We start from the raw sequence: 19,121 nt of genomic DNA, 5'->3' as shown, positions 1-19,121 counted from the left end.
GAAATGCAGCACAAAAACTACTTTGGACATGAGAAACTCTCCATTCCCTGCAGGTGACAGAACACAGTTCTGCCCCATAAACAACAGCTGATGGGGCAGAATCCAGCAGGCTTAAGGGGAACATGAAATGCTTTAATCTTGGAATTCTGGCTTTCAAAGGGCATTAGGTGGATTCTGAAACCCAGAGAGTGATGTACTTACTCTGCAATCCAACTGGCAGTCTTGTAAACATGAACTGCTATCTACAAAGCTTAAAGTATTACAGTTTGTTAACCATAAATCAAATATAAAACATAGCACCATCGTTTCAATTTAAGTGACTTCTTTTATGTTAATAAGGCTGAATGTTTCAAGTGACTTTCCCCCCCATATTTATTCTGAAATTCCACAGTGCTTCTTTCATAATGAATCTAAATACTGCATGAGCTGAACTTCACATTTATAAATATTTAAAAAAAAAAGATGAAGCTTTCCAATATAACATCTTACTTTCATTACTTGGTCTTTTTGATAAGTTGAAACCAAACAGATCATGGATTATAAAAGAAATCAAGTACAGCTTACTTATGTAGATGATATTATGAAAATATTCATAAGAGAAAACAGACTTGGAATTAATATTGGACTATAAAAAGAAACTGAAGAGTATTTATATGTTTTAAGAATAGTTTAAGGGAGCTTTGTTGCCAAAATAGCTCCAGTAACTTGCAGCCAGTCCAAACATCTAATAATGGCACAGCTTCCAAAGTCATATATGATAAGCACAAATAATGAAAGATGAATAGATAACTCACCACAAAACAGATGCAGAGAAAGAAACAGATTTTATAGAACGATAGCAATATTGGCTCTGTTACAGAAATGGAACACTGACAACTGTTCTGTATTAGCCTCTTTTCCCTCAAGTTTCTTTGCTGCCATTATCTAGAACTTGGTGTTCACCATCACTGCTGGTGATCTAGGAGAAAATTCTTCTCATACTGCAAATTAACCAATTTGTGTTGCAATTACAGGATGGAAGGTACTCACACACAGCAGGGCAGAAAATGTGGATTTTAGTGTCAGGATAATGCTAGCAAAGTCCTGTATTACAAAAATAACAATGGCAGGGACTAGGCTTCAAGGCACAATTACTCCAACATGATCCAACCCCTTTACAGTGGAATTTATCCACCAAACAACACAGTGGGGTTGATCAGAGTTTAACTCTTCCACTGCTCCATCACTCTGACACCCAGAATCTTTGAAGGGAAAACACCACCTACAGCCTTCTCACTCAGTCCATTCTCAACTCACACAGTCTGAACAGGAAAAGACATCAAACCTGAGCATCTTGCAAATTCCTGGCAGGGGAAGCAGATTTTTGCAAGGGCTTAAAGTGGACAGTCTGCTCCCAGCTTCTCCCACACAACCCCTCTTCTGTTTGGGCATCTGTTATCAGCTGCTCTGGGGCAGCACTGAACATGGGGGGAAGGTTTGAAACTGCAGGAGGGTCCAGTTAGATTAGATATTGAAAAAGTTTTTAACAATAAGGGTGATAAAACACTGGAACAGGTTGCCCAGAGAAGCTGTGGCTGCCCCATCCCTGGAAATATTCAAGGTCAGCAGGTTGGATGGGGCTTGGAGCAACTTGACCAAGCTGAAGATGTCCTGCTCATTGCAGGAGGGTTGGACTGGATGCCTCTAAAGGTCCCTCCCCACCCAAATTATTCCATGATTCCATGATCATGCCTCACAGAAATTATTATTACTATTATTATTTATTATTAAGCTAGCTGCTGAGCAGGTTGGAAACAATGCTCCCAGCCTGGAGCTCCCAGCAGGAAGATGCTCCCAGCCTAGAACTCAGCTCCCCCCTTGGACCAGAGCTGCACATTCCACCTGCTCTGAAAGGCATCGACTGCACAAATTCATCCTTCCCCTCATCAAACCAGAAATCCACTCAGCTGAGCTGTGCTGACTGAAAAGACATGACACAGATCACTGACCCTTCTGCAGGCACAGAGGAACTGCCTCCCAACAACTTTGGAAAATCAAAGCAGTAGCCTGAGGGGAGAAAAAAATGGCTTTCTTCTTTGCCTTCTCTGCCCACAGCAAGGTGCATTCAGACACAGCCTGAAGGAATATGAGCTATAGAAAAGTGATGGAATAAATAGGGAAAAACAACAGAGGGCAGGAGAGCAAAAACATCAAAGGAAGCTGCAGCTAGCAGCTGGAAGGAGAGATTAAATCCCTTGTTAAAAATCCATGTTTTACAGGGCTTGCTAAAACATACATGAGGGCGAATTTCTGGTATTCTACACACCTGTCTATCACCTTTTTGAGCCCTCAGGGCAGTGTTTTGCCTCAAGGCTCTTAAATCAGTGTACTGTATTAGTTGGGTATTGTTATTTACAAGCGTGCGCCTCCTGCTTTACAGACAATTGAAATGACAGCTTAGGCCTTCAACAAGATGCACCACCTAAGGAGAGGCATTGGCAGCTCGTGATGGCAGCAAACAAACAGAAAATGTATTAAAAACATGCATCAAAACAGTGAAAGAGGAGACACATAGAACGTGCCTGTAAATTATTAGTTACTATTTTAAAATCCAAGAATTGTGATCCAAGATGTAAGAGCAGATGACCTGAGATGAAAATAAATAAATCTGGGGTTTCTACCAACAGTCCATGGACTTTGATAAACTGGCAAACTCCTATCCAAGTTTTAAGGAAAACGATAGCATTTCCTGTTTTAGTAGCACAAGAAATTGCTCAGAATCTCCAGTACTTTCTGCACCAGACCTAGAGCCCAAGTTTGAACCACGAGGTGTTTATCTGAGCTGTGCAATCTGGATAGAAACAAGTCAGAACTACCCAGCAACACAGGGAGAATGAGTCAACTCAGAATTACTTTTCACTAGGAGAATGTGAAAACTTACTGCTGTCTGAATTTTCTTCTGTTCAAGAAGACTAATGTGTGTTTGCTTTTGGTTTTTTGTTTTTTTTTTGTTACACAACTCAGTGGCTAAAACCTGAAATCTCTGTCCCATCATACTCGTAAAACAACTCCTAACCAACCTTTAACTTCCTTACCAATGAACTACTCCTGAGTTTATTTGGTGTCTTGCCTTAACACAGGTCACTCAGACATTTACATTCATGAAGCATTTTTCCCCCTAATCCTCTCCATTTTTCAACATCTTTTTGAAGAAGCACTAGAAGCAGTGTTTTAACACAGTCTTACAAATGATGCATTTTAAGGTCATGCCACTTCCTTCTTCTAAATGATACTACTCTGCTTCTTCAGCTGAAGTGTACTCACCCTCTCACCTGCTCAGGCTCAAACTGTTCTCAAGCATGACCCAACCTATTTTTCTGAAGCTGCTGCCCTCAACTGTCTGTTATTCTCCCATCCATAACTGTGCTCCACAAGCTTTTACTGAGTGTGTCATTTTAGACTTGCTTGTATGAAAATGCATGTTGCTCAAATAAGCAGTTATGGCCAGTCTGGGGCAGCCTGTGCAATTCAATTTCTACCTTTAAATAAATAACATTTAATGCTGCCAAAAAAATATTATCTTACCAGATACTGCATTTTCCTACAGATTTTTACATATGCATAAAATGAACCTCAAAGAGTCCATCTGAAGTAGCCACTCCCATTATTGGTAAGAGCAGCTGGGACAGCTCAAAGTTAATTCAGCACTCCAGGCCACCAAGGAAGTGAATGGGAAGCAAACCCAGCACAGCACGAGAACTCCACGCAGGCAGCAAACAGTGCTGCACACTCAACTGGCTGCCAGCAGTAGTAATGCCAGCTTGTAAAACCTGCTAAGAAGGAATTACAATAATTGGGGATTGTAGTCCTGAGCTACAATAATTGGGGATTGCAGTCCTGAGCTACGGCAGCAAGTCCTCACAGGACAGTGAGGGTGCAGAGTGAGGAACCCCAGCTGCCTCAAGGTGTGATCACAAGCAGCACCAAGGTTTTAGGGTTTGTCTTTGTACCTGCATGGCTGTTATTAAATGAGAAGAGCAAAAGAAAGAATAGCCTTCAAATTAAAAATCTGCAAAATACGAGTTTTTGCAGGGAGTGGGGGCAGAGGATTATGTGGCTTCAGTGCATCCACAATGACACTATCATTTAAAAGTTATTGTCAAAAATATAATCCTCTCACTACAAAACAGCTCAAATTAAGGGATTTTGGGATGGGGTTGTTACACTACCTGATAAGTAAACACTGCATCACAACACAAGCTAAAAGCACATGCTAATGGCCGAGCTGCTTTCAAAGCAGCACCACGAAAGCAATTTGGCTTTTTTCTGCACCACACACTTTGAAAACTGGAGTTTCTATCAAACCTGAAATTACTGCAGCCTCCACTAAACTAAGGCTGACATGGGCAGCCATGAAGGTAAAGTCAAACCCAGCCAGAGCAGGAACAGCTGCCCATGACCCTGAAACACACATGAAACACAACACCAGGAGGGGCATTTCCCTCACGCCTCAACTGGATGAAGTGCTTTAAACGTGCTGTACAAATCAGATTAATCCCACGGAGCCAAGAGGCAGGATTTTCATCCAGAATATATTACTGCTTATGCCTTTGTTCTTTGGAATCACGGCTGCTGAATCCAGGAGGTTAACAGCTGAAAATTAGCATATTCCTCTAACATTTGAGAATGCTTTAAAGCACCAATTCGTTTTTATTATGTGTTAACACATTCCCTCTTCCTCCCATCACAAATCAAAAATTTAATAAACGAACGTTAGCAGTGCACCATTTCAAAACCTTTTAGGATAGTTTTGTTTCTGAATCCCCCTGTCTGAACTCTGTATTTTCACAGTAGAGGTGCTGAGGCTACAAGAGTTTCTCCATTTACTCCTCATTTAGGACAGTCCTGAGTTTCAGAGGTTACAGTTAAATCCTTCCTAAGAACATGAAAATGCCATGAAGATGACAAAAACTGCAAGAAGAAACAGCTGCAAAAATGGCAGAATCAAGATCTGTCTGCATGCTTTGAAACATTTTTCAAAGTTTTCCAGATCTCAGCAAATAATAACCAAATCAAATTTCTTCAGTTTGATGATAGATGATCCATTTCACAAATTATTTTAACATACCATCGGAATGCATGTCAGAATCCTATCTACATTCACTGAAAGGTCATAATATTTGACTACAGAAGCTTAAAGATGTTTATATGTTACAAAATATTTTCCCAAATCTAGCAAAAGCCTGAGGTAAAACCAGTGCAGTGGACTGAAACTACAACACCTAAGGTTGAGTTCTTGACTCCCTTGTGCACTTTAGGATCTGATGTGACACAGGCAGTAAAAATCCTGTATCTCACAAATCTTTTTTTTCCTCAAAGATTTGGGTTCCTTCATGCCTTTGAAACATCAGGCTTTAACACTTCAGGGCAACATTACATTGTATTGATTAAACAAGGGATTCAGAGAACCTGGGGAAAAGAAAAGGGGGGCTGAACAATCCGAGTCGATCTCATCACCTCCGTGACATGCTGGGAATGTAATTAATCCTACATTTATTTAGGAGAAATTCACATCCTACACATCAAGCAGCAACTCCCTGCTGGCTTCAGACTGGGTAATTATGGTGTAACAAGGCCTAGGCTTTGATTGTAAGGAAGAGATGAAAAGGAAAACAGACCTACGAGGCCAACCCACCTTTCAGGGGCTGTCTCACCTACAGACCACGAGAGGCAAATATGACATGCTCAGGAATATCTGACTGTAATTTAGTTAGTGCCAATAAAGACAGCAGCTTCTCCAGAGAATGTATAAATGCCACCAGGAATGCTGGTTTTTGCTTTAAATCAAGGAGCCCATGCTCGAACTGGCATGTTACACCTACAGCCACCAAAATTAGCAACATTACATTTGTCTTAGGGTGCAGAGCACATATTTGTGAAGGATAACAAAGCAAGTTGCAGCTACAGCTCCACAGAACACAGCCAGGCAATTTAACAGCTCATCTGTCTTAGCTCACAGCTCTCCTTCCCTGCACGTGTGGAAGCTACTACAATATACAACACTAACAATGATATCCATAATTTTATGCCAAGTTAAAAAGTAGAAAAATAGTGATAATGAAAAATATACATGGGATCCAATGCATTCTCTTGCACACTTCATACCTATAAAACGATGAGAAGCAAACAACTATGCAACAGCCAGGCTGGATGGATGAGTAAGTTGGTCTTACAGAAGTGTCCCTGCCCAAAGCAGGGGGTTGGAACTGGATAATCTTTACAGCTCCTTCCAATCCAAACCATTCTGTGATTATATGTTGAGTACACTAAACCCTGGAAAACTGCCAGGAGCACTGACAGCTTCACCTCCGATTCAGGAACACAGAAAATACACATTTACCAATACTAGTGGTACAAGTTTAAAGCTAAATATGAATGCAAATATTAGGTAAAAATATTTTAAATTGCCATGGGCTGGAGCTGTTCCCTTAAGCAGGGATGCAGAACTGCCTGTACTGCCTGCCTGGCCAAGGACTTGTAGGAAGCTGTTCAGCCTCCCACCCATGTCATGGCCAGCAGGCACATATGTGCAACAGCAGCCAAAAAACCCCACGTGAATAGAGCCTGGCACAAAGGGGAACACAAAACACTGCAGAAAGACATCAGGCCACACAAAGGAACCTCAGCACAGCAAGAGGCAGTGGGTAAACTATTCTGACTTCTATAAAGGATGCAACTCCTGTGGGGTCACAGACACAGACTGCTGACAGAAAGGAGAAAAAGCTCTCCTGCAGGAAATGCACACCTGGATTCCCCTGGTCTCAGCTGCCCATACTGCACCTATCAACCACCCCAGTGGTGTCCCCAAAAATCCTTCTCCTCTCCCTCATTCCCTTCTGCTTAAAGAAGGTGTGAGAGATGGAGAAAACTCCAGACTTATTTAGAACACAAATTCAGTTCTAATTCCACCTCGGAGAGGCTGCCATATGTATCAGAGTGGCTTGTGAAAGCTCGGACCTAAAGAACAAAAGCATGCAAACCAGGCAAATTAAATTTAATTTTATAATGGAAATGAAAGCAATAACAGAAGTGACAGCAGGGTGGATGATAAGCTCACTTAGCAGGGGGATCAAATGAAGTGATGACATGTCATTATGACCTCAGGGGTTAAAGATGCAATTTTCCATCTGGCTGCATCTGGCTTTTCAACAGAAATGTTGACACCACCTGCTGAGAATTACCACAAGCTGCCTCCATAGGTCTTTGTCAAGCTTTTGTTACTCAGGTTAACATTTACTTTTCCCTCTTTTCTGATAAGTTTGGCTGAGCATGTGCTCCCTTTCTTCAAAACCTAACAACAGTTAAAAGGATTTACGTGTCACTTTACACAATGGATGGAATTATTAATAGTCACTTCATAAGCAGCTTGAAGGGAAATACTAGGAACCTAGAAAGCAGGTAGAACTAGCTTTAAGATTGCAACCAGGAAGAAAAAATTTCAGCTACACTTGCTAATACCTTATATTGTCTAAGACATTTGGGGATCTACTTTTCTCTTAGTAACAAGCACCTAAATAAAGCAGTTTTTCTGGGGAAAAAAAATTCCTTAGAATTCCAGATCCAGCTTGTACTCCCCATCCCCAACTGACTATTAGCCACCTGTGTTTTATTCAGCATCTTCATCATTTCCAATTCCAGATACACTGTGCTTAAAATAAATCAGCTTTTGCCAGCCCAGTGACACATTCACTTTTTTGTCTAATTTACCCACAGCCAAATTATGATCTCAACCCAAATTTGTAATCAGCTATTGACACACTGCTGGCCATAAGGTTTTTGTTTCCACGTGGAATATTTAAGAGCTACTACCTACCAGGGGTGTTTCTCTTTATCTGGAATAGGACTGTGTGCTCTCTATCACTGGATATATGTATTATGGTTTTTCCTGTGCCATACTTTCTTTGTAAACCCAGAGATCTCTGCAAGCACAGGTGAGCTGAAGAGCTTGTTTCCAGCTGTTTTTAAAGTGCCCAGATTCCTCACTAAAAAGAACCTACAGTTTGTTTTAACTTCCTAAATAGAAGCACAAGCCTCCACCAAGACTTGGTAACATACCATGGAAAGAAAAGGAAAAGCCTCCATGGATTTTGAGAGTCCTCAGCCAAAAAAGGACAGAAGGAAATGGAGACAAAGTTAATTAAGCTTGAATGGAGCAAATAATAACTAAGAACCAAAACAGGGGAAGTATCCAGACTGACTGAAGGTGGAAATAACTCCACTGAAAGATCACCACAGAAATACCTACAATTGCCTTCCCCTCCCAGAGCATATCCACCACAACAGTAATTACAGAATCATAGAATGGTTTAGATGGGAAGGGACCTTAAAGCTCATCCCATCCCACCTGCCATGGGCAGGAACACCTTCCACTGTCCCAGGTTGCTCCAAACCCTGTCCAACCTGGCCTTGGACACTGCCAGGGATCCAGGGGCAGCCACAGCTTCTCTGGGCACTCTGTGCCAGTACATCAGAGGGAATTACAGAGGGATGTCACAACTTCTTCCCCTGGAATGGGAGATGCAGCACCCTCCTCTCCCAGTGCCTCACCCTGGGGAGCTGGGACCTCTTGCCTTGAACAGCCAAATCACCACCCTGTCAAGGCATTTTCTGAATGACAAGTGAGCTTAGTTGTTCCCTTGAACATAAAGGAACAAAACCAAGCGTTCCCATTCCCTCTGCACTCGCTGAACTTCAAACACTGCTGAACTGCACAGCAATGACTGCAGCATATGCTTAAATGCTGTCCTGATTCAGGCCTAAAAATAGGACTGGGTTCTGCAGCTCCTCTCTCTCTCTTGCTCTCCTAATGACAGACAGCTATTGTGCCATGTCACTCTGACAATAAGATAGCTTAATTGCCCTCTTTCCAGCAGCTGTCAGTTCTGCTTAACTGGGACATAATGTGAGAGTCTGGGAGGAAATGTGTTAATCTATCAGTCACTTACAGCTACTGTGCATTTTCCTGGGCTGGATTTAAAGAAACCCGGGTTTTATGACTGACTTGCTAGACATTATATTCATTGATATGGGCAGCAGAGGTATTACTATTTAATGACTCATATCTTTGTGAAAGACCCATGAAATAACTTTCTCCTTTATTTACTGCACTTTTCCAACTCAACTTCAACCTGAATTTCCCACACTTTTAAGGTGTGGTTGAGAAAGGCCTCCTCGAATATGACAGTGTAAAATGAACTGGCTGTTTCTTCAGTTTGCAGAAGAATTATTCAGGATTGATGAATCAAAATGTTTGGAAACACCTGCAGTTGCTTTAGAATATTTTGTACATTGTTACCTGTAAGAACAGAGTCACTGAAAGCACACAGGGAAGAAGAATCAACATCTACAACACATAATAAACAGCTATGAACTGAGGGTCTTTAATCCTCCAAGAAGTACTGCTAAGGCTACACCTAAACCTAACAGCCTATGCAGGCTGGCTCAGTCCTCTGTCTCACTCCCCTTTCTGACCATGATTATCACCAAATTCCCCTTCAATGTCTTGTGCACTCCAGTTATTTTTTCTCCCACAGTCTCTTGTTAAATGCAAAGACTATTTTAGCCACTGGTTTAGGAGTCTGTCTTGCTGTATTAACCAATAAGACAATGACATTTTTTGTGTGTGTATTAGTCATGCCTGTTCCAACTCACACCTTCTTTAGTGGGCCTTCAGAGAAGGCTGTGAAGACATAAAAAGGGAAGAAAAACAATACAAAAGCTGTATGAAAAACAGAATAAATCTGACAAGAACAATATAAAGCTTAGTAAGATTTGAACATGCAGCTTGCTTTAATCATTTAATCCACTTCCCACTGTTTTCCTACCGATACTTTTGGTTTTAAGCCATTAAAACATGCTGGTGCTCCAACCAGGCTGGTTGCAAGCTTCCCAAAACTCTGGAAATAAGCCATGCTTATTAAAAGACTCCATTAAAAGAACACAGGTGAGACACAGAAGTGCAGGGACTTTGTCTGGAGGTGGCAAAGTCCCTGTTTCCTCTCAAGCAGTGGAAGCCAAAGCTTCCCACATTGCCAAGGGAGAGCTGCAGGAGCACAGAGCACATGGAGATTTGTGACACTTGTTCTGGTGTTAATAATCAATTGGTGCAACTGCTACAGCCCATAAATCAACATTTCATACAGCTGGGAATGGTTTGCACGTGCTGTCAATTTTGAACTAGAAGCTCCTTCCAAGCTTTACCCTGAAGTTAACTAAGTGCTATACAAACATTTCTCTTCCTAAAAAACATCACAATAGAATGAGAATTCCCCAGAAGCTGTTTTTCCCCCCCAAAACCCCTATTAATACATTAATGAAAACTCACATTTTTATTTAAAATCCAATTCCTCCCTCCTTTCTCCTTTGTCATGATGTCACTGAATTTAAAAAAATGCACTGAATGCCTTTGCTTCTGTATCATGAATAGCTGGACAGATAGAGTTACTAAATGAAAAAACTGATCATATTCCCATGTATAGGAGACAGAATTTATTTCACTGGTCCTTGTTCATAGATGAAGCATGCTAAAAACATCTCCCACACCAGTAACTACTAAAGAACTTACTTGACTTTCTGGATCCAGATGCAATAGTCTGTAATGAAGAGATCATTAAGGATGTAGGCAGGGTCACTCTCCATAAAAATCTTGTGAATGTCCAGCAGACACTTCAAAACTGCAGCTTTTCCTGGAAATCATTTTTGTTTTTGTAATTCACACGAAATCATAACAGATCATCTTCATCATCACCTCACCCTTGAGGGTTTAACAACCACAGCATCTACAACCACCTTGGAAACTGGGGTTGATTCCCAGGCTGGGAACAGCAGCACTCTAACTGTGCCCTTCAGCATCCATCCCAGGGGATGGGGAGCCTCTGGATCCAGCAGGAATCTGTGCAAGACCAAAGGCTGCAGGCCCAGCCATGCGTGTAATTCTCCACAGCTGAAGCAGCCCCTTCCCCCAGCCTTCCCACTGCTCCAAGCCCTGCTGGCCCAAACCTCTGCACAGACAGGCAGGCATTTGATTTGAAAAGAAGAAAACTAAGGTGAAAAGTAGCTCACAAATAACAAGAAGTTATGCCCCATCATCTCTCTTAAGAGGAGCATTTTTTCCCTTTATTCCTGCACAAACACCAGTGCTGGAAAATAATAAGGTTGGGAACACAGCTCACAGCAGGGTCAAGCACATGGAATTGTGTGAGGAAACGTAATGATTGCCTAACAGCAGACCAGGGCCTGGAATTAGGGAGAAAACTTTTCCTACTTCTGCTAGTTACAGAGTAGTTTTGCAAAATAAAAGAAAAAAAACTAACCTCATGCTCAGGAAGGAGCCATTTGACACACAGCCAATAAATACAGTAAAAGATTAAAAATGTGAGAGCTTTCTGATTCCACAACCAGAAAACTTTCTGTTGTCAGTTTGATTTTTCCTTCATATGCAGCATTCCAGTTAGCTGGAATCTCCACTCTTAGTTTTCTGATGACAGTTGCTAAAGGGTTAAGATCTGGAACACTTAAAAATTATTTTCACCATTTAATGGGGGGGAAAAAACCCACATTCAAATGAAAACAGCCACCACTGCAAATGGAATCTAATAACCCTCTCCCAAGAGGCTGGCTCCTCCTAGGCTATGAAACCTGAACAGGGATGAAATTACATTTTACAGATTTAGAGGAGAGGAGAGAGGAAAAAAAAAAAGGGGGAAAAAAAAAGATCAGAACTCCCCCTGCTGTCCAAGCACAAAATTTGTTTGCTTGTTTGCAAGTAATTCCATGGTGAAAAAATACAGCCAGAAAATGAAAGTTAAAGATAAGGAAGATGGCAATGAGGAGAAGGGATGTGGAGAGCAAAAAGCCATGGCAAACAGAACAGAAAAAAAACCCACTGGTTTTGGAACCAAGTCAGCAAAGAACACATAAAACCCCAAATATAACTAATAACTTCTAAATTGTATCCCCATCAATGCTTGTCAAACACCATTATTTTGACTAAAAAGAAGAGTGCTCTTTTACAAAGAAATGATGTGTGGAATTAAAATTTTGCTAATTTTTTCAGGTTCCAGCTGTCAAGCTGTCAGCCCAAACCATTTCCAACATCCACTCCTGTTACTCATCTGCCAAGTAACAATGTACATCAGTGAATGTTACACCAATTCTCAGCAAAAAATGTCTTTCTTCATAAATTAAAAGTTTTGGATTCTAGGATCTTAATGGGTCTCTAATGAGAGGCTGCAAATCTTGCCAGACTTGAAACAGGGAATCCTGCATCAGGCAAACTATCAAATGTCTGCTTTTAGAACAGGGAGCCATGGGATTTAACATTTTTGCACAGTTACAGCTCTGCATTATACTGATCAATAAATAAACTGCTTTTTGTGTGCAGATACTACTCCCTGATTATTCAAAAAACAACACTGGTTGTGTCTAAAAGTACAAATAAAAAGATTCTGACGTGTTTAAGAGAGAAGTCAGAGCATGGGCTGCAGATCACTGGATCCTTGTGGAGTTCCTCGCTGTGAGAGCTGCTTGACAACAGCCTCCAACTTGAATTTTACAGATTCACAAAGAAAGTCCTCCTTCCACAGATTATTTCAAAAAATAATATTATTTGGCACTAGCTCTGTATCTGCCATTTGATATGATAATCTGATTTTACATCATCATGAAATTCTACCAGCTTTCATCCTGTGTATTTGGAAAGGAAGTTTAAGTCATATTTCTATTTTACACAATTTTTCCTGCAGAATTTTGTGTGTTTTTCCACATTTTCAAGGAAGAGCATTCATCTAAAGATAAACTAAACTTTGCTGTTATTCTCTCTTTTTAATGAAACGGTATTCTGAGACACAAGAAAGGAATTCTACAGACTTTTAAATTGAAACATCCTGGTAATAACAACTTACACAGTCAGGCAATATTTCACTGGATCACTGAATGTTCACTGCAACACCATTTTCCATCGTGGCATTAAGGGAAAAACAAATTTCTTACCTCTCATGTACTATCCTCCTCAGGAAAAAACAAAAAACAAAACCCCCAAATGCTGTCAGCACTGTATCACTGCAGTTTTGTTATCAGAATTTTCTTTTTTCACACTTATGAACAACAACATAAGGCAGTGCAGATAAGTGAGGAGGGACAGCATCCATCTTCCCCTTAAAACTTCACTCCCTGACTGTTATAATGTCAATGGTATTTTGAATCAGCAACAGTTTTTGGCAGTAGTAAAGATTAATATTGCCATTTGTGTGGGTTTTTAATCCTGCAACTCACAAGCATTTAACATACACCACTGAAATACTGCTTCTCGATGATCCTTCTGTCCAAAAAATACATCTGATGCTTTTTCCAGAGATGCAATTCATGATAAATAGAGAAGTTGCAGGTAACTTCAACAAGCCAAGGTATAAGCATGGTTGTGTACAACTTGCAGTCCTTGAACACTCACCCAGCTGCAGGATCAGGACTGTGTCACTCAAGGCTCGTGTCACCAGCCCAAAATGCCTGTACAGGGGGTAGCACAGCACTCTTCTTCCAAAAGATACCAGGACATCATGGATGCTGGAGAAACTCTGTGTGTATCAGTGGAAAATCTGAGTTAGTCTGGGTGCTTGTTTGTTTTCCTTTAAGGACAAAAGCCATAGCAGAATAGGAGGAAAAAAAAACAAAAGACCCACATTTTAATATATTATGCCTCTAAAAATCTGCATTTGAATAGATATGGAAATCTACATGTTAAATAGGAACAAGGCACTGCACATTTCGTTTGCATGGCAAGATAACAGAATTCCTATACATTTTAATGGTTTGAGATTAGGAAAAGAACAGAGAACATGGGAATAAAACATCTAACTCAAGACTTTGCCATCCTTTAGATTAAAGCCATAAATTACATCTGTCCCACATTATTACATATATTAAGGAGAAGCTATAAAAAGCCTTTTAAGAATAAAGAAAAATTAAATCCATATGATATTAACCAAATACATGTGTACATATAAGATCTTTAAAAATGATACATGACTCTGCTTTTCATGAAAATTACAGATATTCAAGACAGGGATAAATATACCTGGCTGGGGAGAACAGTTCATTGTTCTCCTTTAGGAGTGAGGAAGACCTCTAATTTACTCAGGCCAGAAGCATTAAGGAGTTATTAAAGACTTTCTTAAGAGTGATTTCCTTTCCGGCTTTCACTTTTCAAGACAAAATACTCCATTTATTTATTAATAAAAAACCCCCACGTATTTCATCTTGAACTCTCCATCTATTAAAATTAATAAAAGCACTTTGCTGACAGCCAGCACTTCTTTGCATTCTGTGACTACCTCAACCCACTGTTCATGTTAATGGATCACCAGCAAGCATTTAAATCATTTATGGTTTGTATTTAATATTTAGAGGCTGAGGTGTGTACATGTCATGCCCAGCAAAATGGCAGTCAGCTCCAACAAACCAGAGCTGAGGCAATTTTTTTTTTACAGAATGATGAAAACTCCCAGCCCTAATGGTTTGTCTAACAGAGATAGTTATTAACAGCTTGGTGCCAGGATTCTGAGTTTTCAGTGTGAAAGACACTCTTGGCACAGGCTGCACCAAGAACTGCTCTGTCATAGGGTAAGCACATGCAGAAAACTCCTTCACTACATTAGGACATGGATCTGAAAATGAAAAATCATGAATTAAGGCAACCAGTGCATTTTAACTGCACTCCTTTGCAACCTGCTACTGCAGAATTCAAAATAAAAGATCTAGAAAAGCTGTTGTCACAGGACAAGTTATAACTGAATATAACATTCACCACTACTAGGAAAGTTTGAAGGACTGGATCCACAAATCCTGTCTAATTTCAGTTTTGATCCTGCAAAGTAAGCCTTGGCTCAGTCATTTCAGGACTGAGGCTGGGACAGTTTCTTCCACCTCCCTGCATGGTAAGAATTAAAGGATTTCAGGCCAGGTCAAGTCCTTTCCACCTCCAGCTCTGTAACAACTTCTTTACCCAGGCCTGTATGCTTTCAGTGAACAATCTGAGCGTGGAAAGAATGGAATTCAGCATTTCCTCTAATCTCTGTCAGTTTCAAAGGGTGAGCAGCAACTAAACAAGCAGGGATGTGACACTGGGATGTGACACTGGGATGTGATTTAATGGTGAACATGGTGGTGGTGCTGATAATGACCTTAAAGGTCTTTTCCAACCTTTATTATTCCAATAATAAGGCTGAAAATAAGGGCATAGGTAAAACAACTCATGGCCACTAACTCCTGGAGTCCAGAAATCAATTTCTAGTAACATTAAAAACAGGACATACACTTAGTTCATCTTCAATACTGAAAGAGTAAACTTGGCACTGAAACAAATACCCAAAAAAACTCCCAGGTAATACAGCAAACACAATATAAAACTTTACTTTTACCTTACCTCCAGCCAGCACAATGTTGCACTCAGTTTCCTGATGTTCCAAGATGATTCCACCTGATTTTAGGAGGGGACAGTAAAACAAGTGTTATCTAATCCAACACTGCTGGCAAACTGTTTAAGATAACATTTTGGCAGCAATTTAAGAGAAGCTGTCATTACATTATGTGCATTGAAATGGCCACAGGACAGCATTTAAAATTATATTGCAATGCAGATGTTGAATAACTGAATTGGTTTCCATAGTGGGAAGATCCAACCCATGCAGAAAATCTTTAAAATACAACAGCAATACGCAGAGAAATGGTATTAGAGTGGAATTGTGTCCCTTTAAACAAAGCAACAGAGATTTGAATCAACAAAAGCCAAGCTCAAATGCCTTGTTTCATGAAAACAGCTCAAGACTTTTGGCTTTCAAAGAAGGTCCTAAAGCCAGCAGTACATGTAAAATGTCATTATTCTTAATATGTGACAGATTCATAGTATTTGAGTGGTAGTGTGGTCTAGTGGGATGATTGGGGCAAAAAGCCAGGAAGCCTTGATCTGTAATCCTGGCTCTAGTAAAGATCCGTGTGGCCTGGATGTCTTGGCTTTCCTATTAAACAGAAACAAAGAAAAAAAGAAGGGAGGAAAGGAGAAAAAACCCCAGTGTGTTTTCCACATACACCACAGAGTTATTGCAAACCAATAAAGAATTGTACAACTTTGCTCCTGGCAGATTTGCAATTCCCTGCAGCACTAACAAGGAACACAACAACAATCCCAGATTATTCTGGCAAATAAACAGGTCTGGACATTAGCACTCAGAACCTAGCACTAGGTTCCTAAAACAAATGATATTTTTTACTTTAACTTACATTCTTGTCCCCTTCATTGACACAGATCTCATAGCAATACGCCAGAAGAATATCAATTAATCCAAGATACACGTGGTGACGGCTTCTTTTATCCAGAAGATAAGATTTATTTGTGAACTTTCTCAGCTGCTCTCTCTCTTCCTCAGAGAAGACAACTATAAAAAGTAAAAGGATAATTGATGAAGAATTTAAAGCTGGCACATTCACTTTAATAGGCGGTAATACTTCTTAAACAGTGCCTTTAAAAAGGAGCATGTAACTAATCACAAGTCACCCATCACTCAAGAAAAAGCCTAAATCACTCTTACTTTTCTTTTTAACTTCTATTAAACTCTGGTATATTCCTTTCAATGTCAAGCTCCAGCACAGCACTGCATGTACACACCAATGACTGATCACAAATGGAGATGATTTATCAATTTTCTATCAGTAAATTTTTTTGTAAGTTGATTCTTCAATGTAAATATGAACCACACTTCACTTTTAAACAGAAAGCAAAGAAACCCCAAGTGAAATTCATGACACATAGCAGTCAAGTTTTCTTCCTCTAAAATCTAAACTATGTAAAGCATCACAACATCTACAACTGGACCACAAACACAGAAATTCCAAGTCTAGAAAACAACAGAAAACAAGATGCAGACTTGACAATTCCCAAAGGCAAAGGTTAGAAAATGTTCATTAAGTTGCTGCAAAGTGCCAGGTGTTCCAAATAAAATATCTTTCTCTGGAGAAAATACTTCAATGTCAGATAAAAGTATCTATCCAATGCTTGAAGTTTTTGAACAATCAGTTATCCAGGCCTGAAACTCATTATTAACATGTCCAAACCACCACCTACTTTGCTTTCCCAGTTCAAAAACTCCAAGTAGATGGTGCAAAATTGTCAGAACATTTAAAATTGTAATTACATTTCCTGCTGTACTAAGCCTGCACACTTTTGTACACTTACACTGCCAAATTTTAGCTAACAATCTGTACAACAATCAGTATTAATCTAATGCAAAGCAGCAGTTGCTGCTACTGATCAAGTAAGCTTAATTGGCAAGTTTTTTGTAACTTTGATTTAAAGTTGTTTTGTGTATTTGCCAGTGGCAAAACCATGCCAGAATATAACTGTCTTAATATGTTCACATCTAAAGGAATCAAATTCATCTCACGAAGTTACTGACAGATGAGACTGCAGACATCACCTTTACATTTTAATCACCTCTTTTTCTTATTTTAAACTGGCCATCCCTCATGTTAAGGAAAAAAAAAAAGATACTTCAAATTGTCCTTCAGTAGCAAAGTGTCAGTGAAGCAGAGTTTAATCTCTGAGGGGAGGATGAGGTCTGACAGCCAGAGGGTGTTTTGTTACAGCCCTACTGGTATTTTACACTGTGATAACACCACTTAAATCACTGTGAGATCTGTATCTCCAGACTACTATGACACTTGCAGCTCTAAATGTGTTGGGGGCACTCAGATAAAATGTGCTGGATCCACACAGAGCTGACTCAGTGGTCAGCCAGGAAAGTACAGGTCAGAAGTACCTCTGATAATCTCCTGGTGAGAGCAGAGCCTCAGCTTATGGTCCTGTCAAGCTAAATCTTGAATCCCACAGCTCTCCCAAAGGGAAAGAGCTGAGCAGAACTGACCCCCTTCTTTCTCCCTTTTTTAATTTTCTTTAAACTAAAATATTATGTTACAATATGAAGGTTTTTAAACCTGTGCTTCTATCCCTGTAGGTTAAGAAATCATCAACCAGATAAAGATTAGTCAGTACAGAGCAGATTAGTCAGAATAAAGTCAGTTATTGATATTAATCAGTAGCAAACAAGTCTCTTTTCAAGCTCTTCCTAAGCCATTAAAAGATGAAAGGCAGCACTATTCTGACTGGAGTCACCCAAAGCCTTTGTGCAGGGTCAGTATCTTCCCCAGTGCTCAATACTGCCTTAAAACTTCTCAATAATAATGTAACCTTAAACAACTAACTGAAGTAATGAAGCTGATTTTCTATTAAATTGCTTGAATTTCTTGCATTCTGCTAAGGCATGAGAGGTTAGTGGAACTTCCCACCTCCTCTTTTCTGTACAGACTCTGCACTCAAAAAGTGGCACTGAAGATTCAGTAAAAGCTCGTCCCCTAGCACCTGGGGCCATTTTTGGAAAGTCACAGATTGTGGCCATCTTCAAATAAAGCTCTGTCGAGTAGTTTTTCAGGAAGTGAGCCAAAAGCCCTAAAAACACAGATCTATCTCCCTCTGCTCACAGTCACACTAACTATGGTCACTCTGCTTTGTTCATCCCTCCCGTCTCTGCAATTCTTTCTTAAGAATTTTAGCTCCTTCCAAATAAAGCTCCCATCTTGGTTTCCTGCAAAACCTCCATTTCTCAAATCAACATTTCCAGCACATTTCTTCTACATCACTTCTGACCTTCTTCCTCTAGGCATTCTCCATGGAATCACTGGACTTGGACAGCCTTTCCTGGATCTCGCAATTTCCTTTATATTCATTTTTCTTATTATTCTTTGAGAAATCCACAATTCCCGCAAACCTATCAACACCATACATCATCATCTTTCTTACTGCTCTTGCCTTTTAAAAGCTGAGATATTTTACATTGCAGGCTGATCATTATGAGTTTTGCATGAATAAAAAGCAGTATTTCCTCACGTGACAAAAACCTGCTCTGCAGCAGGAAGGAAAGCATGATGAAAAGCCCTGAAAACTGAGCAAAGCAGGTAGACAGCAAAATAGGAGAAATTTGCAAAAAAAGGAAAAGTAATCCATCCAAAACTTATGAATCTACCAGTAATGACATAGA

General features: G+C 40.0%; 1 protein-coding gene across 3 annotated transcripts in view; it reads right to left on the bottom strand.

Moving 5' to 3' along the window:
• SHQ1 (SHQ1, H/ACA ribonucleoprotein assembly factor) overlaps positions 1–19,121 on the bottom strand; it is a 38,925-nt gene that overhangs the window by 10,440 nt on the left and 9,364 nt on the right. For all 3 annotated transcript variants that reach the window (XM_085072276.1, XM_085072275.1, XM_085072274.1), the window contains exons 8-11: positions 16,312–16,466; positions 15,458–15,511; positions 13,487–13,610; positions 10,604–10,724 (exon numbers count right to left, since the gene is read on the bottom strand). In XM_085072276.1, coding sequence (XP_084928402.1) covers positions 10,604–10,724; positions 13,487–13,610; positions 15,458–15,511; positions 16,312–16,466 — 454 coding nt within the window. The remainder of the gene's footprint in view (positions 1–10,603; positions 10,725–13,486; positions 13,611–15,457; positions 15,512–16,311; positions 16,467–19,121) is intronic.

This window comes from Lichenostomus cassidix, chromosome 12 (genome assembly GCF_008360975.1).
Source record: "Lichenostomus cassidix isolate B80296 chromosome 12, HeHo_3.0, whole genome shotgun sequence".
Taxonomy (NCBI): Eukaryota; Metazoa; Chordata; class Aves; order Passeriformes; family Meliphagidae; genus Lichenostomus; species Lichenostomus cassidix.
This window is presented reverse-complemented; position numbering and strand designations above follow the sequence as displayed.